General features: G+C 48.2%; 1 protein-coding gene across 6 annotated transcripts in view; it reads right to left on the reverse strand.

Moving 5' to 3' along the window:
* LOC149366108 (3',5'-cyclic-AMP phosphodiesterase 4C-like) overlaps positions 1-22,743 on the reverse strand; it is a 616,957-nt gene that overhangs the window by 235,792 nt on the left and 358,422 nt on the right. Inside the window, exon 1 of one of the 6 annotated variants that reach the window (XM_089548657.1) lies at positions 2,023-2,948. The exons of the other annotated variants lie outside the window; for them this stretch is intronic. Coding sequence (XP_089404783.1) covers positions 2,023-2,279 — 257 coding nt within the window. The 5' untranslated portion in view covers positions 2,280-2,948. Of the gene's footprint in view, positions 1-2,022; positions 2,949-22,743 lie in introns of those variants that run through there. 6 annotated transcript variants of the gene reach the window in all.

Here is a 22,743-nt window from a genome sequence, read left to right on the forward strand (position 1 = left end):
GGCGTGCCGAGTCGATCACAAAAGGGGGCGAGTTTTTTTCCACTCTCAAAAAGAACTGTCGCCACCGCTGTTTAAGCTTTTGCTTTTTTTTTCTTCTCCTTTATGTCGAGGAAGCAACGGTGCCGCCGAAGCCCTCACGCGCACACTTTGAGCGATGGTCCGTGGCGCGCCGGTTAACGAAGTGTGCCGCATACAGCACGCCGGACTCGCAATGGGAAATCCGCCTCAAAAATGCAGCCTTCGTCGCGACGAAGTGCGCGCGGCACTACGGCGACCGGCGTAAACTAGACGGCGACGCACGTTGGATTCCGAAATGACGTAGATAGAAGACGAGTCCGCCAGCTCTCTCTTCTGTTAAGGCGCCGGTATTTCTATTGCTTTAACGTGGACACCTGCCTCCTTAGCAAGCCGCGCCAAAAGCTTAGCGGATAGCTTTGCCAACACGAATGGGAGAATGAAAGAGAAGGAAGAAAAAATGGAGAAAATTAGCCGCTTTTCACATCAGCCCTCAACGCAACTCCGCTTTCCCCAAGCCAGCTGTGCAGAGTGTGATAACGGCAAAAATGCTCCAATCACAAGTTTACGTGTTGTCCCTAAACTATAATGCTGCCCCTGCCTATTGCTGCTGCCATATTAGACTGGGATTAAGGCCAATTAGGTTGCCGTGGCCGCCGCGGTGGCTCAGTGGATACGGCGCTCGGCTGCTGACCCGAAAGACGTGGGTTCGATCCCGGCCGCGGAGGCTGAATTTCGATGGAGGCGAAATTCTACAGGCCCGTGTGCTGTGCGATGTGAGTGCACGTTAAAGAACCCCAGGTGGTCGAAATTTCCGGAGCCCTTCACTACGGCGTCCGTCAAAGCTTGAGTCGGTTTGGGACGTGAAACCCCCATAAACAAACTAGGTTGCCGTTGGCAAGTATTTCCTCAAATCCGCCATCAATTGTACGTTTATGAAAACACTGGGAATCGGAACAAGTTTTTTCATCGCGGCCAGGTAATGAAAGTACCAATGTGTGTTGCTTTCCGATCTTCCATAGACTGTTTACCTAAAACTCAGAGGTCCATACCGATCCTTCCCTTTGCATTATTTCGGCAATTATTTCCGAGAAGAAAAGACATCACCGATTGCGCCTTATCTACGAATGAATTGAAAGCGACGTGATTTAAGTTCGTGTTAGGCGCTGTCGATTTCAACAGCAGCCGAAATCGACGGTAACGGTTCTCGAATTAGCGACGCAAGAAGCAAGCCCACGCGGTCGAAATACATCAGGGAATGTGATTTTTCTTAGTACAAAGCCTCGGAGGGGTAATAAAATTTAAAAATTACGGGCGCCATTCGAAAATTAAGCTGGACTGAAACGCGACCGCACAAGGCGGCTCGTATTCGGAAATGCGAGGCTTCACCGTTCTTAGCATAATTAATCTCTGGTAAAACCCTCGATTGCTCACGGCCGTGCCAATTCCAGAGCGCTCCTAATCCGTTATCCAAATATTACGGCGGCATGCAGTTCAGGAGGTATTCGTTTAAAACAACGAAAAAAAAAATTATGGGCGCGCTGTGACGCGTAGGGATGTATGTATGTGAAAACAACCCTGATGCGCGGTTATACTGCTTCAGTTCTTTTCTGCTTTTTTTTCAATTCTCAGAAAAGGGCTAATCACAATAAAAATGCCACTGCCAACCATTGCCTCACTCAGAGGGCGGTAAAGCATTCGCGACAAAGGCAGCTAGCATTTCGACACAACTCAGAACTCGGCAGGGGCGGCCAAACATGTTATGCTCTGTTCTGTTTTTTGTTTTTTTCCCCGGTGGACGCAACGAATAGCCGTTCGCACACAACCTCGAGGCAACCTTTAAGGATAAAAAGAAAGAAATAAAAAAAAACCAGGGAATACATCTGCGCGGCATTACCGAAAAGGACATCCAGAAAGACCTTAAAAAAAGGTCGGCGAAAAAAGGTAACCGCGGCTTTCCAGGCGCCAAAACCCGAGCGTTATTAAAGGCCGAGGTGAAAAACTTACGCCAACTGCGAGATGGGTCGGTGGCGTCGGTAGTCGATCCTGTGGCCGCTGCTAGTATAGTTGAGAAGGCTGATGGATCTCGTGACAGGGACGCGGTTTCGGAATCCCTTCTGAGGCGCGGCAATAGCCTGCGAGCGCTCCGGGTTTGTCGTCTGCTGTTGCTGGTGGTTCGTCTGCTGCGAACTCGTCGTCTGCTGTTGCTGGTTCATGATTTGGTTCTGCGTTTGAGGCACCACGGTGGACTCGGAAGACGTCATGATGATGACTACGACGATTTCCCACTACTAAATATTCTCTGGGCGCGTTACACCGAGCAATTTCTTCGACTCTTCTCGATCAAAGGCACAAGTCACCCGCGTCTTGCGCAATCCGTGCAGCGGCGAAGAAGCAGACGACAACCACGGCGACGCTGAAGTTCCGGAAGTTCCATAGCAGACGACACGTCGCAGTCGTCGTCTGCCGACGAAGACGGGTGGCCGCGCTAATCCGATCCGCAGACGGCACGCGAAAAACCGGCAGAGGTTTCGATTCAGACGTGGTCGAGCGAACGGGAATAGCGTGGCTTGAAAAATCTCACTCCACGATGCGAGGGAAACGGAAATTTACGAAACTGTGGCGTTCGACCCTTCCGCACACACAGGCTCTGGGGGGACACGATGAACTAGTGGCCGCGAGAAAGATGACACACACCACACACGCACAACCAACCAACCACGCACCGAGTGGAACGGCTGCGGAGAGTTGCCGCGAACGACGCTCCGACTGACACACACGCCGGCACTTCTGGGAGGAGACGATGTGCTGCGCTAGTCCGCTCCCGTATCCACGCAATCTAGGCCCGCGCCGCTTTCTCTCTCCTCGTCTCTCCCCTCTTTCTCTCTCCTACCTCTTCCTCCTCGTCCACCGCTTCTCTTTCCTCCTCGGCGTGCGCGCGCTATTCGTGCCTCTGTGTCTGCCTTTCTTTCCTTCTCATTTCTGTCTCTCGAGAAAACTACGGCGTTTATCGTCTACGAGCTGCTTTCTTTGTCCTCTTTCTTTTCGTCTTCCTTCACTCGCAGCGGGTGAAACCGCTCGAGCCTTCAGTAAACTCGCGCCCGCACGCGCTTTCGCAGCCGAATGGTCCCCCTCTTTAGGTATACCTCACTCTATCTGTCTGGTTCTCTCAGGACGGAAGAAACAGCAGCTGCCTGAATGGGACCGACGAACGGCATCGTCGCGCGCAGCGCGCTTAGAAAAGGCTGTGTCTGTAAACAGATCGCGATATAAACACTTCGATCTATGCGCCTCGCTCGATGCGACGATTTCTCGGGAGATAGATCTCCCTTCAGGCCGGAGGTGCGCTCGAGAGGAGCCTGAACCTCTCTACAGGCGAAGGCTCTTCGCCGGAGCGAACTCAGTTTAGCTGAGAGGCAGAAAAAAATATATAAACTAAAGAAGAGAGAAGAAGCCTAGAGAGCAGGTTTTTTGCGATCTAAATTTGGGGTTGCCTCTCGGGGGGCTCCCCTGCCTGAGGAGAATCGTATGCTACCGCCGTCTCCTTCCCTACGGACGAGCCGAAGCTATTTCGATAGTTCTTTCATTAGTTTAGTTTTTTTTTCTATTTAACTTTCTACGCGGAGTGCCGACCTAGAGTGGAACTCTGAGCCTTCTCTGCAGCCCACGTGGAAACGAAAGGCCAAAGAGGAGAAAATAAATATATAAAACAAGAAACCCCACCAACTTCGCCCGACGGTTTCCAGAGTATACAGCGGCCGTTTTTCTCGGGATTCGATCATTTCGGAGTACGTCACAATTGCTAGGCTCAATCTCTATCATCTAATCCTCATAGGACTTTGGGAGGGCACGTGGGTTGAGTTTGAACGAACTTTGTGTGTGTGTGTTTGTGTGTGTGTGTGTGTGTGAGAGAGAGAGAGAGAGATCAAAGAAAGCTGGTAACAAGCAATATGACCCAGAGCAGAGGCGTGGCAGTTTGAGCGGTTTTCGTTTTTTAAAAAAAATCTGTGGTTAAATCGATTGTTCTTGAAAAACGAATTCCAAGCAGGGGAACCCGGTATTCAAAAAACTCAATAGGTCACTAAATGCGCCGTAATGCAGGTCGACCGACAGTCTTAAGTCACAACTGAAGCGCCGAAATGCCACGTGCAAACCGACAGCAACACCGACCTTCTTCAACACCGGTCTGGGACCGCTTTGTATCCACAGATGACGTGATTACTTCCAATACGCAAGCCCACAATGACACACATGCATTGACATCCGTTCAATTATAAGCAGAGGCGAGAGTTATCAACGATGCAGCTCGTCTAATCAGGCTGGAATCCACTGCGAGGGTCCGCGCTGCGCGCAGTACACGGTATGCCTCTTGTATAGTGGCGCAACCCCTATCGTTCGTCTCGTTAGAAAGTCCGCGCGAACGACGCTAGTGCAGTCTCGCGCCTCTCCAGCGCGCCACGCTCGAGCGGTATAAAGGAGTGGGAGGGCACAGTCGGCGCAGTGACGTCACACGACTTCTCTGGGGCGGGAAGGCAGCTGCCGCGGCGTTGTGTGACGAAGAGCGGCGGTCGCTGTGTGAGCGTGCTGTACGCGACGACTGCGCGCTGCTGCTGCGATCGGTCGACTCTTGGCAGACTTCCCGCGACGAGAGAATTGCTGCTGTAGTGCCCGCAGGGGGCGTGCTGAGGAGCCGCCGTTTCCTTCTTCTCCTCTTCTAACTCTCCTCTCCCTCATTTTGCACTGTCATCATCCTCTACGATCTTTCTCTCCCTCTCTGAGTCTCACGCTCCGGTCTGCAGAGTGGCTTCGCCCCGCTCTCGTCATCTGCAGGGGTTCCCGTTGAAACAGAGTGCTCGAACACGGAATCCCTGAGAAGGGGATAGAGTAGCGCAAACCCGCTGCGGTAGCGGCGGCCATATTGTTAACAATGAACACCGTTGTGGACGACTAGGCTCTGCTGTTCGCTACACATTACGAGTTCGGGCGAGTGTTCGATCCCGGTTATGGTGGCTTCGTTTCGACAAAGGCGAAATGCAGTTTTATATATATATATATATATATATATATATATATATATATATATATATATATATAATGCCCATGTTTTCAGGTTTCAGTGGTCGTTTACGAACGCCCAGGAATCGAGACTAATTTGCCTTCACTATTTCGCCTCATAAGTAATTGTCTGGTTTTTCTATTAACAAAAAATTGAATGACCATTTATTTATTAGCGGAACCGGCATCGCCCACGTGCACTTTCGTTAGTGCAGGAGAGAGAATTACCAGCCGTAGAAAAATAGTGGCAAATCTACCGCTAAATATAAAACAAGAGCAGGGACCTGAATACCGTTTCCAGCTTCATTTCGCTAACCTGCCGGTTGACTTTGACTAACACTTCAATTCAAACAGTGTCTGGATATTTACAGTAATGCTCTGAATTATGTTGCCTCAGAATACGAAAGTATGCGTTAATTAAACTTTCCCTAAGTTTAACTAAAGGCAACGCAGTGCAGGCTAAAGAGAATGCCGAACAGACATGAAAAAATGGAAACTGCCTTCAAAGATGAAAGGTTTGACTAAGTATCTTGGCAAGTAAGTGCAGGCGACATTTCAGCGAGATTTGTGCCAGGTGGCACTGAACACTAACCCTTAATCCTAACGACGTAAGGATCGGTAGAGAAGCATACTATCGGTTGTGAGTGGTGTCGGAGTTCAATAACCTGGATTATTCAAGAGAACCACTGGCCTTGACAGCGGCACATGCGGTTTTATCACTCAGCTCAGAGGACTGCACGTTATACAGGGTGTTCTGTTTTGTGTAGTACATGTTTTTTTTTTTTTTTATGGAAAGGCAGTTTCAGCCATAGGCCGCAGCATCTGAATGTGGATTATCCAGCTAAGCGTTTACGCTGCTCAGACATATTCAAAATTGTAGCTAATTAATATTAAGATGACTATAGCGGGTGCATAAAATCAGGAATAAAATTGCAATAAGAAAGGGTGTCAGGCAGGGAGACACGATCTCGCCAATACTATTGTCTGCGTGTTTACAGGAGATATTCAGAGGCCTGGATTGGGCAGTGTGGCGATAAGAGGTAATGGAGATTACATTCGTAATCTGCGATTCGCTGAAGACATTGCCTGGCTTAGTCACTCGTGAGATTTACTAAAAAAACGTGATGAATGACTTGGACAGGTAGAGCAGCACTGTAAACAAAGCTAACAAATAAAGCTGCGCAAATGCTACCTTGTTGCAAACATTTAAGCCAGCTGTTTTTAAAATAATCGAACAACTTCTGAACATGCGACTTAATCCAGAAGCACATATTTTAAAAAGTCGGCTAATTATTCTTTGCCAATTAGCTGCAAACATTTCAGCCAGCTGCTTTTGAAAACAATCTCACTTCTGAAATAGACATCTTAGTCCAGAAGCCACTATTTTAAAAAGATAACTAATTATCATTTGCTAATTAGGTGCAAACATTTAAGCCAGCTGTCTTTCAAAACAATCCTACAACTTCTGAATAGACACCTTCATCCAAGAGCCAATATTTAAAAAGTTAGCTAATTAGTATTTACTAATTAGTTGTAAACATTTAAGCCAGCTGTTTTCAAAACAATCGTACAACTTCTGAATAGACACCTCATTCCTGAAGGCAATATTCTTAAAAGTTATCTAATTGGTATTTAGTAATTAAGCTCCCAGAACTACAAAATATACTATTGGCCCGGCCATTGCACTCAACAGAGATCAATAGGTTTCACTCAGGAATCCTCGACTTTTATTCAAAATCTTGGTTACGTTTAGCTGGGACGCCCGGTATACCATTCTGCCCCTTCCTTTGTTGCAAACCTAAGCCCGAAGATCAAAACGCACGATATCCGCAGCATTAAAAAAAAAAAGACACAGTAGTAAACACTATAAGAAGAGAATAAGCCCGCTCAATAACGGCGTAGAGATTTCACTCCCCAATACCGCACCTCCTCATTTTCCTCCTCTCCCACCCCGCCATTCTTTCGACGTAAACACACAGATCTTTTATTTAAGAGCGCTAACATCGAAGGTACGGGGTTTCTCACTTTTTTTTTTGTCTATAGCTCAGGAAAAATACAATCAGTATGGGCGAGTCCAATTAAAATTCGGCGTGCCAAAAAAACATAAAGAAAAAAACGAGAGAGAGAGAGAGAGATAGGGGCAAAACGAACTAACAAAGCTAGGAAAAGAAACGTCTCTGCCTTTGCTATTCACGGTGGCGAACAAATCTCGCTGAGCTGTACAGGCGGGCCGTGCGGGCATGCTCGAAACGGGATCACGCAACGCGGAGTTGAATAATAACAAAAAAAAAACGCTCATGCATTGAAGTTTCTTGCAACGTGTTTAGCTTTCTCTCTTTTCGTGTCTACGCCTTTACTTCGACGACGCCGATTGAAAACGGGTCGTGCGTGAAAACATAGAGAAAAAAATAGTTGTGAGATACCATGCATACGCAGTATCGTGAACAGTCGTGTTGCCGGGGGGGGGATAGGCGAGGTATTGGAGGAGATCAGAACAAGCTTACAGGAAAAAAAAAACAAAAAAAGGAACGCATACAAACGCAAACGCGAGGAAAGAAAAGTATTCAGGAAAGAATGTTTGCGCTTAGCAACCTTTACATCTATATAGACAGACGAACGGAAAGTTATTACTGCCACGCTTCGAATTCGAACGCAGAAAAAAAAGTAAACATCGAGAAAGGCGCGAAGAAGAATTGCTGGAAGTGTACAAGTTCCATAATGGCGGGAACAACGAAGAAATATTTGACCGGGGTTCGGAAGGACAGAAGAGGTGACAAATACATACAATAGAGAAGATAGAAAGAAAGAAGCATTCGTAACAAATGTGGGCTTGAAGCTTTCCACTGGTTGTATTTAACCAACAACCACATCAGCTAAGCCATAATGGCATTTAGGAAAAAAGTAATAACCTAGAACACGCGCGCGCAGGCACGAATTTCGTAAAAGTTAAAATTTTTTTTAAGTAAGCAGAATGTATTATTGATCGGTGGATGTAAATGGACAGAGAAAGCCGGCCTGCCCATTTCACAATCCGCACGCTTGAATTAATTCCTTCGATTCGACGGTTACCTAATGGAAACCCTGAAGAAACAGTTTTGATTGTATTTTAGGCACCGGAACGACGCTGTATTCAAGCCGAGCGCACGAGGGATGAAAGACGCACAATCGTAAAAGCATTTTTTCCAATCTAGGAATTTTGGATTCGCTTCCGTAACAATGAGTGCAGAATGGCAACGTGTGTTTAGGACCAAGAAACTATTGAAGCAAGCAAGAATTGAATCAATAGCGGTAATTCGATAGACACTACAGAACAGGATAAAAAAAAGTTAGTTTCAAAGTCCCATTTAGTTCTGGTAACTAAACGCAGGCCGAGATTCTAGAAAGCGGCAGAAAGCTTGCGAGCAAGAAAAAGAAGCAGAGAAAGCATGTACTCGCGCTACCGGCGGGCGGTCATCATTTATGTGACAGCAAACAAAGAAAATTTTATAGATGGTTGGCTTTTCGGAGCATCGATGAGGTTATTGTCTATCGTCTACATTTAATATACGATAGCACAGCACCCTCACTGGACCAAGAACAGGGCTGCGTCCAACATTGTCTATAGAGATCCTGATTGGTTGGCGGGCGGTGACGTCATCAGTGACGTCATCATACCGAAAAAATTTCATTTGACACTTTTAGTTGCTGCGTACGTAGCGACAATGCGTACGCAACGCTCACTACGTTCCGTACGCTGTAAAGGACACCCCCGTCACACTTATAGTTGGCCGTACCGCCGCAGAGCAGTGCGTAGCGCGTTGTGTTGTGTCGCCATCTAGTGAAAAACACTGAAAGCGCTGTAGCGCTCGGCTCAACATTTTTCAATTTCTGACAATATGAATAGTATATTACTGTTTTTAATGGAGGAAAAAATGTATAATGTTTAATGAAGTGCAAAAGTAGGCACATGGCTGAAAAAAATTATTCGACAGGTGCGGTTGCTATGACGATAAACGTACACAACGTTAGTTAGGCTAAAAAGGTCAAAAATCGGCTCATTATCTGAAAAACAAGTGGCATTTGTCCCTAATATTTTGGCGTGTGGGTGAGAGTAGACAAAATAAAAGCTAACAGCACAGTTTAGAGCGAGCCATCGCATTGAAGAAAGCAGCGGCGAAGTGAAATCGGTCCGAAGCGGGCGAGATGGTCGCCGCCATGTTCTCTACGCAGCACGTAGCGTCCCGCGGTGCGTACGCTACGTTATGCTTTACAGCGGGCGGGCGTACGCAACGCGCGGCTAGATACGTTGCGTTCTGCGCATGCGCATTCGTTACCCGCGGTGTCGTTGCGTACGCAAGCTCACTGCGTACGTCCAACTAAAAGTGTCTATTGGCTGGAGTGACGCGACGTCACAAGCCTGACAGTGATGTCACCAGACCGCAGCATCCCATTGGCTGGGTGGAAGTGACGTCTGTGGACCAGGTTCGTGTACGGGAAGAGCTCGAGAAGAGCAACCTGCGTCTCACAAGCCCCGCCAGTCGCTTTTGGCAAAAGCATCAACAGCTTCGAATGCTATGGCATTGCCAACACATAACGGAATCAGCTGTTCAGGTGTATACGCCAGTATACGCAGTGCCCAGGGTTTTAAGTACATATATAGACTTTTATATGGAGATATATATCTAGGTGACATTGGACGTGAGATAACCGCTGGTCCTTAAGGGTAACGGAGTGGATTCCAAGAGACAGCAAACGTAGCAGGGGACGGCAGAAAGTTAGGTGGGCGGATGAGATTAAGAAGTTTGCGGGGATACAGTGGCGGCCACTGACAAAGGACAGGGTTAATTGGAGAGACATGGGAGAGGCCTTCGCCCTGCAGTGGGTGTAGTCAGGCTGATGATGATGATGGACGTGGGTTGCGGAGGCGGCAGGTTTGCTGCTAAGTGCGGGCGCCAAAGTGGTGAAACTCTGGCGTGCAAACCTTGGAATGCATTTCTGTGTTAAGCATGTGCACGGAACAAATGTTTCTTTCTTTTCCCTTTTTTCGGAGAGGCCTACACAAGTTTTCACGTGTTTTCGCTCTGGCGCAGAACACGTGGTCCGTGCGCAGTGTCCGTGGCGCCATCTAGGAGAGAATCGAGGAAGCAGTAACAATCAGAAAAAAAAAAGCAGCATTCGGCTTCGAGGCTCAACTTGAACTAGTGTAGTAGCTTTGGCAGAACTCTACAGGGCATGGTGGCGGGAAAGGGTTACCTAAGCTATCACCGCATTTCCCTCTGCACTTCAACACGTTTGTCCACAACCCCCCCCCCCCCCCCCCCCCTCCCTCTGTGTGCTTCTTGATATCCCAGCAAATCTTCGCAGCCTCCGGGAGATATTTTTCAGACACAATACTGAATCTGATGAAGTTTAGTGGGAGGCCTAAAAAAAATGCTGGATCTCTTCACTGGCTGGAAAACTTCGTAGCAAAACTTCGATGAATTCCACAGAAACGCAATACAGATTTCTACGCTTGCGTTACGCAGACGAAGACCTGAGACAACTCGGTTACCAGGGGAAAACAGGGACATGCTTTTCGTGTAAGAACACTACACACGCTACAGTGGTTTTCCCAGGCATGTCGCATTTGAGCGGTGACAGATTTCGCGGAAATTGAAAGGCGGGGTATGTGCGAATCGCGCATCGGAGTAGGGCCTAATGGAGCCATTGGGCAATGAACGCATGTACGCATGCGCAGACTAATGTATGCGTTGTGAGTTCCACAGACCCGTGCTAAAGGTAAAAAGCGTCGGATTGAACCAAAAGCTCGCGAACAGCAGAGACACGACTGCGCATTTTTGGCGGATGCAGTTACTGGGTACGGGGATACAGAAATGCTTGCAGAGTGAGAATTTTGTCAGTACATGATAGACAGCCAATGCTCATTAAAACTAATCCACATTCTTCTACTACGGTGTCACTCTTAGCTGACAATGTTGGTTTGACACGTAAAAAACAATTAGAAAATAAATCGAGCAGCCGGTTTATAATCGATACAAGTTTGAAACAAGCCGGACGAACGAAAGCATACACAGGAAGCTCGCAGCGGCGACGATAAGAGTGCGGCACAGAAATTTCCGGTAGTACAGTGCAAACACTTTCGAGACGAACAGGTGGATGTGACGGGGGAATTGATCACCCTAGGTATCCTTACTGAAAGGTTTGTCTGGACATCAGTGTTTATTCGATGAACACGCGAGGTTCGCGCACAGCTCTTCGGATGTCTGTTGCACGCTAGACCCCCGGAAGTTCGGGGAGAAAAAAGAAAGAACGTTGGTTTCGTTTTATGTATTCTTTTCCTGAAACATCTCGCAAGATGGATGTGGGCTGAGGAAGTGAAAGAAATGCAACAGGCCTTAAGCGTACATGTTGTAGCGGGTGGTCAAGGCAGGCTGCAATGAGGTGTTTATCGGAAGCTTGCTCTTTCTAATAGTTTACGTCTCCCATCGCGTACGGACCCGGCTTTTCCGTGCTAGAATACGCTTTCCGCACTTCGGAATTCAGAGTCATCCTTTTATCGATGGCCTGTACTACCCACAGCGTATTAGTCCTAATGCATGGGATACAGTGTTTTAGTGTTTAAGCATGTTTGATTGTTTAAGGAGAGCAGGCATATATGGGCAAGCAGCCTTGACCTGCCTCAAGGCACCGTTGAAAATGCGCTACTCCTTGCTCAGTGCATGTAATGAAGCTTACAGTCTCTACGTGGCCTTTACAACTAAGCCGTCACAATGCCGAGCTGAGAGGCCTTCAAATTGATTACAGGATCTCGTGTGTTGTACTGTGCATACAGTCGTGAATACCAGTCGCGTTCGTAAAAAAATACCTCAGTTAATTTTCGGCCGATGTACTGGCCCCGAAATCGCATCAGAATATAGAGTTCCTGTGAGTCTCTTCTGCTCCGCCCTCACTTAAAGGGGCTGCGAAACACTGTCTGGGGGAATACCGGCTATACTTCGGGTGGGTTCTTTATGTCACACAGATGCTGAATTAAAAAGAATTACAGGAATCGATGCACAGGAACAGGAGTTATTCAGTGAAGAAATTTCAAAATACAAGCACACAAAACGCTGCCCTCAACTCGATTTTGGCGGGGCTTCCCACTCCTATTTCGCTCTCCCAATGACGGCACCTGGCGCAACCAATCAAAACAGCCAGCCAGAGCACGTCGCGGAAGTTTGTACTCCATGGTTGCCTGCTCTCTGTAACTCGTTCTTGTTGAGACTGGCAGCGTTGTTTCCATGCCAGAGCGCCCTGATGTTGTATTTTTATTTTACTTGCTTTGCAGGGCTTTTATCTAAGACAAGCAAGTTGTTTTGTTGATCTAATATAAAACGCAGACAGGTGACAAAATGTGTCGCTATTTATTCACACAATTTGCAGTATATTTACTGTTTGTCCGGTCATCAAGCTCGCGCCAGGTGATGTCATATCCGCTGCTAAAAACCCGCCACTGTGTGGCGACGCCATCAGAGCCATGAAGTTGTTTTTGGGAGGACATTAAAATATTAAAAAACGGAATGTATGCGGTATTACCGACGCTAATAGCACCATTATAACTCACTGTATGCAGTCAACAGGCAAAACAGTTAACTAAGATTGTGTTTCTGGGCCCCTTTAACTCTGAGCACATCTCGGAGGAGCGACAAGTAAAATTTGAGACAGAAATGCTAATAGCGCTGCAATAAGACGTACACAAGAAAGACTGACACAGGACACGCGCTAACTTCATCTGATTTTATTTACTGCAAAGCCAGCAAATATATGGAAAATTCAAGGCATGCGCATGCCTTGCTAACCTTGAATGCGCATGCCTTGAGAGCTTACTCCCTTTTTTACTCTTTTCTGTTTAGGGCGTAAGAACTGATAAAAAGCTGGACGCCAAAAACGCATTACGGGCGAATCGTTAGAAAGAAGGAGAGAAAGAGGTTCCTTAGTGGAGGTCTCCGGATTTATTTTGGACCACCTGGGGATCCTTAACGTGCACTGCGATGTCAGTGCACGTTAAAGTTCCCCAGGTGGTCGAAATTATTCCGGAGACCTCCACTACGGCACCTCTTTCTCTCTTTCTTCTTTCACTCCCACCGTCCTTCCTTCCCTTACGGCGCGGTTCAGGTGTCCGCCGAGATATGTGAGACAGACACTGCGCCATTTCCTTACCTCAAAAGCCAATTTACCAATTTATTTTACGAATCGTTAGAAACCACCTCCCGTCGGACGCAGTGAAAAAAAGAACATAAACACCAGAACGCCTGCCAGAAACAGCAATGCAGCGACAAAGAACAGTTTCAGTCAGAGCCGGCCTTACGTCCTGTTTTGTTGAGCGGGTGCAGTTTCTCGCTCAACCTTGGCGTGCCAGGCTTAAGCGCGACACGTTCGTTACGCCGCACAGAGCAAACAAGGCCTTTTTTTTTTTTCACCACCACTACAACCAACAAAGCCGAGCTTGCACGCGCCTACAGTCTGAACAAACACGCGTGGAGCGCGACAGGGCCGCTCCCGCAGCACCATAGCCAATCGTCCTAATTTGTTATCGTCCCAATTTGTCCCAAAGTTATCGGCAAAGGCCAGTCGTACAAATGACCGGAGTGACGTCATCCATTACCAATACTGGTCCGATCGCATGTGCGGCTTAGGTGAGTAAGTGCGCAGTCCCAGACCGATGCAATATTGTTGTGACCCTGTTTTCATCCTAGAACATTTACGCCCTTAGCCGACGTCTGGAAAGTCACGTGGGACCGCTTCTACGAAAAAAAAAAAAAACTGAAGGGGGCACTTAAGCTCCGCCTTAGGGATATGAGGACATGGGGCGATAGCGTTAATGAGTTACTGCCCTTATATGCGGAACTGGTCATTTTCAACTTTACATTCATGTGTTCCTGGGAGTCATCATACCACTCCTCGCGCAATGGTGCCGCGGTTAAGCGATGCGCCACTGCCCTGCGATGGCAGATGCTGCTACCGGTGGGGCTTGTGCGACCATTTGTTGCTCTTCCCGAGCAACCTCTCGCGATGAGCCACTAATTAAACTGCCACCTGCCAGTGTGGTCAGGATTCTCACAATCCGTTGGGTAGGTTGTGACGACTCCACAGGGTCACGTGACCTAGGTTTCCCACCCAGGTTCTTCTCCGGGGGTGGCTGCCAGGGCCACCCTACGCCACCCTATTAATCGCTTACAGGTATTTATAGCGAATAATGGCATGACGTAATTGCTACGTCAAACGGCGGAGGTTCGGCGCGGCGGCGAGGCTGTCGACTCCAGCTCTGGCTAGTCACGTGACGTGACGTCACGCGTGTGAAGCCTGGCTCAAGGTTAAACGGCAACGTCCGTGACCTTGAAAGTTGCAGCTCGGAAAGCGGAGCTTTCGCTCCAAAATCACGAACGCCTAGGAATATGGGATGGTTTTGACGTCGAAATTCGGGCAGCTCTCGCCGTTATGAGATGCGTTTAGCGCATGATCTAGTTAAAAGACACAGTGACTGCACGTCGTTAAACTATCATCGCAATCACCACTGCTGCCCTAGTCATGAGGATGGTCATCATTACACCACAGAAACCGCCGTCACGATCACCCTCATTATCCTGCACAAATCGATCTGCTCTCTTTTCCACAGTCCAGCACTATGAAGGCTACGTAAGTCACTGTTAAATTCCCTGCTTTGAGCGAATTATGAACATTGTATACCAGTAATTCCATGCAGAAGCGAATGTACTACAGCTAGTGAGAATAGGCTCGCTGATTCGGTAGCGTCGTGGGCTAAGTACGTCCTCAACACGAGCATCTATTTCTCATCATAATGGACCAATATGCTTCCAGCGCTTCGCAAGTCCACGCCAGCCAGCGCGCCTCTCCTGACACTGACGGAGCACGCGCGGCACCGGAATCGAGCGCGCCATGTGTGAATCTGCTGGTATGGGAAAGCGATAACTGCGGTTCTACTGGTGCCTTGTACCGCCACCGCAACCGGGACCGAGAAAGAAAGCGTGTTGCGGATAAAACAAGAACGATAAAGAAGGAACGGGTGCCTGCGGATGTGTATCCTCCGTCATATAGCGGTACTCGATCAAAGAGCTGCGTCGTCTGCTAGCTAGCTCTGCAGCTCGTGCATCGACACATGCGTTTTTGCGCCGACACGTGTTGAACGGAGCATACACATGTATTCATGTTTGTGCTGGATTGATACTGACACGTGCAGAGGTATGGATGGAGAGACTGCGACGCCACAAAGGGTAGCAAGGGGCGCCATCTGGTAGCTTACCGCCTCTGCTTGTTATGTGTCATACCGAATGACGCCAGATAGCAGCAGGGGTCGCTGGTTTTCGAAGCGTGAACTGGAAAGAATTTTTCGCGATGTCAGTACAGATAAACGGGCAAAGCTATGCGAAGTAAGGATGTTTCCGATGCCTAATAAGCACCCGAGTGTAGAGAGCGTGCATGCCTGCGACCAGCAGCAAGTTTATCATTCACCGCTTTGCACAACGTCTCAAATAGCGCGCTGTTCACCTACACCTGGCGGAACTGCAATGAAGTACAGCGTTCAGCAGTCTTTCAGAGATCGCAGTTGATTTAAAGAAAAGCTAAGTGAAGTGGCTTCATTTATGCGAACGGCACTGTGCATTTGTAACTCTCGCGTTGTGTACAGCGTTTTGTGCCCGAAATAGTACGAATATCTGAAGAAATTAACATTGCTAGTGGCGGTATAATGGTGGAAATATTTTCGAGCATTTGATGTCGACGCCGCATTTGTTAACGATTGTGTTCAGGAATCTGTTAACGACTGGCTTCCAATTAAGCGAGCACTGCTAATTTTCGAACACTTGGTTGGCAGCCATTCAATTCCATCGGCACATATATACAGGGGTGCAAAACTTGGCAGTTAGCGCTTTTACAGTGAGCATATGCATGGAGGTGCTAAACACATCGGTGAGTACTCGTTTAATACGTCGTACACGTAATACTTCGTACGCTTAATAGGTCATACGCAGAATCACAACCGCGCTGAGAAGATGAAAACCTAGTTCCAGGCAGGCGATTCCTGTAATTGCTTTCCGAATTAACGACGGAGAAGATCAGGCGAGACAATCAGAGTGCAAAGAGAAAGAAGTCCGTACTTTAATCCGAAGAAGTTTGGAGACCGCGGACGCCCAATATATGCGATTCGCAATGCACACAGAGATTCCGCCGCCGGACGGGTAGCACTCCAGGCACTTCCTTGAATTTTGCATGGCCTTTCCGCTCGCTCCCAATGAGCAGATCTCTTTGATCCTGAACTTATGGCGAAAGTACCCTTAAGGCCCACGTTTCGAAATACTGCACTCCAATTAGTTCAGAACTTATTGCGACATTCACGTGAAGAGGCCGGTGCATTACGGATTTACTGATGGATTTCGATGATGGTGAAAAAAAAAAAAAAACTTCCGGGGCGTCTCCTTTAGTTAGATGTTTAGTTGATAGGCGACGCCACCTACTAACTACATAGATTGGCCCCGCAGGGCATGTCTTGATTTGACACTGAGTTTCGCAAGTGATTAACAAACTATGGCAGCTACGACCAGAACCTAGTGATGGCAATGAGCGGATGGGATGAACGGTCAGTATTGCACCTCGCTTCTGCGCAGATGCAGCACGGTGGACGCTGCAAAGCCTGTGCAAATTACATCCAGTAACAAGCGCAATAGTTCCACAGACGAATGAAGCTGCGCCAGCGACTACAGCGCAGGAGGTACGAAACAATTCAACTACACGGAACGAGTACATGGACCCCGAACATACGACAGCGCGTTTCTCTGACGATCTCATAGACCGGAACCTTTAGCATTTATCATCATCACAAGCCTGACTACGCCCACTGAAGGGCAAGGGCCTCTCCCATGTCTCTCCAATTAACCCTGTCCTTGGCAGCTGCAGCCACCGTATCCCCGCAGACTTCTTCATCTCATCCGCCCACCTAAATTTCTGCCGCCCCTTGCTACGCTTGCCTTCTCTTGGAATCCACTCAGTTACCCTTAAGGACTAGCTGTTATCTTGCCTTCGCATCACATGCCTGGTCCCAGCCAATTTCTTCCTCTTGATTTCTACTATAATGCCATTAACCCGAATTTGTTCCCCCACCCATTCTGCCCGCTTCCGGTGTCTTAACGTTACACGTATCATTTGTCTTTCCATAGCTCGCTGCGCAGTCCTCAACTTAAGCTGAACCTTCCTTTGGTTAGCCTCCTTTAGCTTTACTTTCGCGCAATTCCTTCGCAGTAACTACGCAGCACTGAGTAGACACCGATAGAGGCCGGCCGTGACAACCCAAGAGAGGAACTGACAAAGCTATTCGCATGTGAAGCTGGCTCCTGATTGGCTGCTGGATGACCAATCGCGGGTGACCACTCACAACAGCTGGGTGACACGACAGTCAGTGTTAATGCTGTTGAGGCATTCACCAGACAAGCGCGAATCGCTTTTCGAGTTCAGTCTCCGATTGGCCAGCTCCGCCTTTTATGAACACTCATATAGGTTTGAGTGACACCTGGTATATAGCGAATATATATTTCGAGATTTGAGGAGGTTGGTAAGCCAACACGCGTCTCTTGGATCAAAAACCTCCGCTCCCACGCTTCCACCCTCGAAATGAGAAAGTGAGTCGCAATTAACAGCGATTTTCGTCATAAAACGGGGCTTAATTGGAACAATCACGCAAAGAGTTGTAGTATTTCCTCTCAGAGAGGCCAGCGTCCACACAGCGCAGCATTCGCCCCCGCAACCGCCATCAATCTTCGCCGGTCGTCTTTTATTCCCAGCAATAAAGGACGGAGAACACCCCGAAAAGGGAGAAATTAAAAAAAGAAGCAAAAACGATGGAGGGTTAACTGCCCACGCGTGGAAGGGAGGTCAAGTGAGAGACGGCGGCCACGACCCAGCGTGGGTGGGCCGCACACGTAGCACTCGTAAAAAAAGGAGAAAAAATAAGAAAAAGAGAAGGCGGTAAACGCTCGTTAACCATTACAAGCAGTTTACGGTCCGGCGAAGCGCGACCTAACGTAACGATCCGACACGAGACAAGACAGGGAACAAACTATGAACGCACGTGCGGTAGTGGGCGCAGTGGACGCTGCGAAGTCTTCGCGTACAGCGGAGCCATTTTGAATCGTTGGCATCATTCTCCAAAAATATACAGGTGGGCGGGTTTGCTGCTCGATAAAGCGTATGAAAACGGCGCAGTAACTGTCTTACTACTTCTCAATGGACACGTCAATCGCGCCGTGAAGCAAGGGATGAAGGTGGAAGTGAAAGAAGAAAGACAGGAAAAGATGCCGTAGTGCAGGGCTCAGGAATAATTTCTACCACCTGGGTTCCTTTACCGTGCACTGACATCGCACAGCGCAGGGGCGACTTCTGCGTTCTGCCTCCATCGAAATGCGACCGCTACGGTGGCATTCGAACCCAGGTGCTCCGGCTCATCGATTAGCTTATATTGAGGTTCTTGTAGAAGAAAGAAAATAGGGATCGAGTTTAAGATGAAATGGAAGGCGCGGTAACTCTCGACCATAGGTGGACACCTGAACCACGTCGGGAGGGAAGGGAAGGGATGGGGAGAGGGAAGTGATACGAGGGCAGATGACGTACAGGCGCATGGCGTGAGTGTGTGGGTTCGATCCAATTCTCTTGTAGCACTCCTTGCGGTGGAAAAATGGGGGTAGATGCCATTATGTATAACCTTCCAATCTCTGGGTGCCCTTACTACGCACTCTGACTTTGAAACAACCTTCCTTCTTGATTTGTTGATTTTTTCTAAACGCATCAAGTGATTTCGCTCCCGACTTAAGCCGCATCGCCGACGTAGCACGATCCCCACGGAACATTAAAACTCCCATGGACGTCCTGTAGACGTTTACGACGTCCGCAGGACGTCTAAGAGAGTTCCAGTGAACATTGGGCCGTCATCATCGTCATCAGCCAAGCATTTTTGCGGGACGTTATGACATTTGCCAAATTCGCCCTTTTAGTTCGCCGCATGAAAACGGTGACTCAACGATACGCTCAAACTAGTGGCACCATCTACTCGTTAAAACGGAAAGCATTTTTGTCAACGAACCGACGCTTCTGTTAAGGACTACAAGCGGAAGAAATGTAACTTAGAAAACAAAACGTAAAGAACATTTATCGCTCATACGTTTCGTCACAGGCGAAGTGAGACGACGCGAAAACTTGCTGCCCCACTTACGATCAGTGAACGTACTGAAAACGGCAGTAATGACGACGAATTCAGTCCGAAGAATAGAGTCCCGCCTCGGCGCGAGCCACCATTTTGGAAACAATGTTTTACGGCACGCAAGAGTCGGCCACACTAAATTGGGGAAATAGTGTATACGTAACACGAGCGTACGTTAAGGCTCGATACGAAATAGCGTTTGGAGCATGCGCACTCTAAAGAATGCTATCCGATATGCACGTACACATACTGTATGGTGTATGTATACTGGAACTACGTTCCGCAGCGTCAGATTGTTGTCTGTGAACTCATCACCATCATCATCACCATTTTATTCCAACATCAACATTACAGATGCTGAGGACCATGAACAAAAAGCCTCTAACTGGGCTTGACGGGATTCACGGCCCCTAAAAATATGGCACTGGCAACAAAACTAGAATACAAACACAACGCATCAGACATGGGAGGATGTGGCATAAAATCAAGACATAAGCAAAGATAATTACAAGATTAGGAGAGTGTTTAATGAAGTATACAATGTACGGTGCAATACAGAAAAAGGTAGAAAGTGCAATTATTGTGGCTTTGGTAGTACAGCTCTGGTAGTGCTGCGAGGAGATACTGGGATGGAGTATAGCGTATACACACTCCGTTTTCGGTGAGAGCGGTCTGTTTGTGATCAGGACGCCATACCCTGTCGACGCAGGCCACCTTCGAATCCGTCTTCCTCATCGTCATCATCAGCCTGACTACACCCACTGCAGGGCAAAGGCCTCTCCCATGTCTCTCCAATTAACCCTGTCCATTGCAGGTTGCGGCCAACGTATCCCCGCAAACTTCTTAATCTCATCCGCCCACCTAACTTTCTGCCGCCCCCTGCTACGCTTGCCTTCTCTTGGAATCCTCTCCCTTACCCTTAAGGACCAGCGGTTGTCTTGCCTTCGCATTGCATGCCCTGCCAAAGCCCATTTCTTCCTATAGATTTCGACTAGGATGTCATTAACGCGCATTTGTTTCCTCGCCCACTCCATCCGCTTCCTGTCTCTTAAAGTTACACCTATCATTTTTCTTTCCATAGCTCGCTGCGCTGTAACTTAAGCTGAATCCTCTTTGTTAGCCCCCACGTCTCTGCCCCATAGGTGAGCAGCGGAAGGTGCTAAGAATCCGTCCTTAGTGCCTCTTCAATAAGCAAGCTGCGTGGGATGTCGAACAGTGGTCTGGGTCGAGTGTGTTGACCTCACAGACAGGCAGCGAGCAATTATAAAGGGGCGCCACGCCGACCACGCGCGCGCCGTGGCGTTTACAACCGAATCCCGAAACAAAACGGCCGCCCGCTTAGTCGGACACCTTATCTAGATGGCCCATTTCGCTCTGTTGCCGGAGTAATGAAAGGCGCCCACGAGCGCAAACGAAAGCACTCTCGGCAACTGCGGAGGGCTGTGCAACAGTGCGGACGGCAAAACTAGTGCTCACACAAGAACTGGTTCGGTAAGCTTGCGAAAGGGACAAAGTAAATTGCTCGTCGCGATAACTCGCCGAGGAAGACGGCATGCAAACGAGCGCGTGGGAAACCGGGCGTGGCGTACGTTGTGGCACGCGCCGTGGAAAAACAAACGAACGGAACAGAAGCGTAAATCAGAGGATGCCAATGTGTAGCCGGTCCCAGCGGGAAAGCCGAAGTGTAGCTTTCGGCAAAACGATTCTTAGCCTATCCGGTAGACCTTTCATAGGCCGCCCAGTACTTGCACAGTGTCACTGACAGTGTTACTAATTGTTCAACAGCGTGGCTAACAGCGTAACTAATTTTGATTATACGCGGCCCTGCAGCCCATACAACGAAATCTACTTTGTACTAACTTTGCATCCGCAGTCATGTGAAGCCATGCGCTTGGAGTCTGTGCGAACGGACTTATAGAGCACGAAAGTGGCTGTCGCAAATCAGCGTAACGAGGTTTGGTTTATTGGGGTTTAACGTCCCAACGCAACTAAGGCTATGAGGGACGCCGTAGTGAAGGGCTCCGGAAATTTAGACCACCTGGGGTTCTTTAACGTGCACTGACATCGCACAGTACACGGGCCTCCAGAATTTCGCCTCCATAGAAATTCGACCGTCGCGGCCTGGATCGAACCCGCATCTTTCGGGCCAGCAGCCGAGTGCCGCAACCACTGAGCCACCGCGGCGGGGCTCAGCGTAACGAGAGACCCAACACGTAGCGAGAGTGGTTACATGTTGAAAATTTTGAGATCACTGCAGCGATCCGCGCTGGAGCAATGCGAAAGCAAAACGTTCACATACTATATCGACGTCCATGGCTATTTTGACGTCTAAGTGCATTGTTTCCTGATTTTTGCATTGTTTCAAGTGCATTGTGCAATGTTTCAAGTGCATTGTTTCCTGACGAGCGCCTTACCACTGAGCCACCGCGGCGGGCAAAACCACACTACCATCTCAACCATCCCAATTACAATTTCGCACATTTATCTTCGGAGAACGACGCGATTGTGCGGACAAAATGTGCGGACACTTTTGCTGACGCCATAGCCATATCGCATTACTTAGCGTGTAATTAATTAACTAATTATACCTCACCAACCGAAACTTTTCCCGCGGCAAGATTTTATCCCACACTATCTGTCACAATCACACTTTCGCACATTTATCTTCAGAGAACGACGAAATCGTGCGGACGAAATTTGAGGACATGTTTTGCGGACACTTTCTGCTTACGCGACATAGCCTTATAATGCTTTCGCAGTAATAATTTTTTCTAAACACAACACTCCCTGATTACAGAGACACCTGACGACTGCCGCGGCGGGGGCAGCAAGGAAGTGGGTTTGCGATTGTCTATTACCTCATAAAGCGCTCATACACTGGAAAGCCGGGCATTAGAATTGAAAGGGCATAATTAACCAGCTCAACGCGACACGACATAATGAACCGCAGTGGGAGAGGTATAGCGGTAGCATGAGCTTTAGTGCGGGGTTGTGCAGGCGACACTCCAAATTTTCTAGAGCGTTTCATGGAGCAAGAGTACTGTTGCAGGCAGTAAGAATCGGTTTCCCAAAGTTTCTGAGCACTGATTGAACAAATCTAGCACCAAAATCACTAAACTGCTATTCTAAACAACCTCTATTTTATTGAAATGTTCTAAAACCACCAGATTTTTTAAGGCGAACGCCTTTAATGCCTACTTCCTACCAACTTCCTGCCAACGCATATATAGGTCTTTAATGGCTCATACTGTCATCTGTTAACAAGGCGTGTCACACGCGTTCAACTCGGGAACTAAAAAAAAGATAGAAGGAAACCAATGGTTGCTTCAGATAGAGGAGGAAAAAATGAACCTAGAAGCCACGTTTGATGACTGCAGAGTAACTAGTTAATTAATTATAGGCAAAAATGTCAAAATGGCGTCGAAATATCACGGACGTCGATATAGCCACGA

This window comes from Amblyomma mixtum, chromosome 1 (assembly GCF_055824585.1).
Source record: "Amblyomma mixtum isolate Tamu chromosome 1, ASM5582458v1, whole genome shotgun sequence".
Taxonomy (NCBI): Eukaryota; Metazoa; Arthropoda; class Arachnida; order Ixodida; family Ixodidae; genus Amblyomma; species Amblyomma mixtum.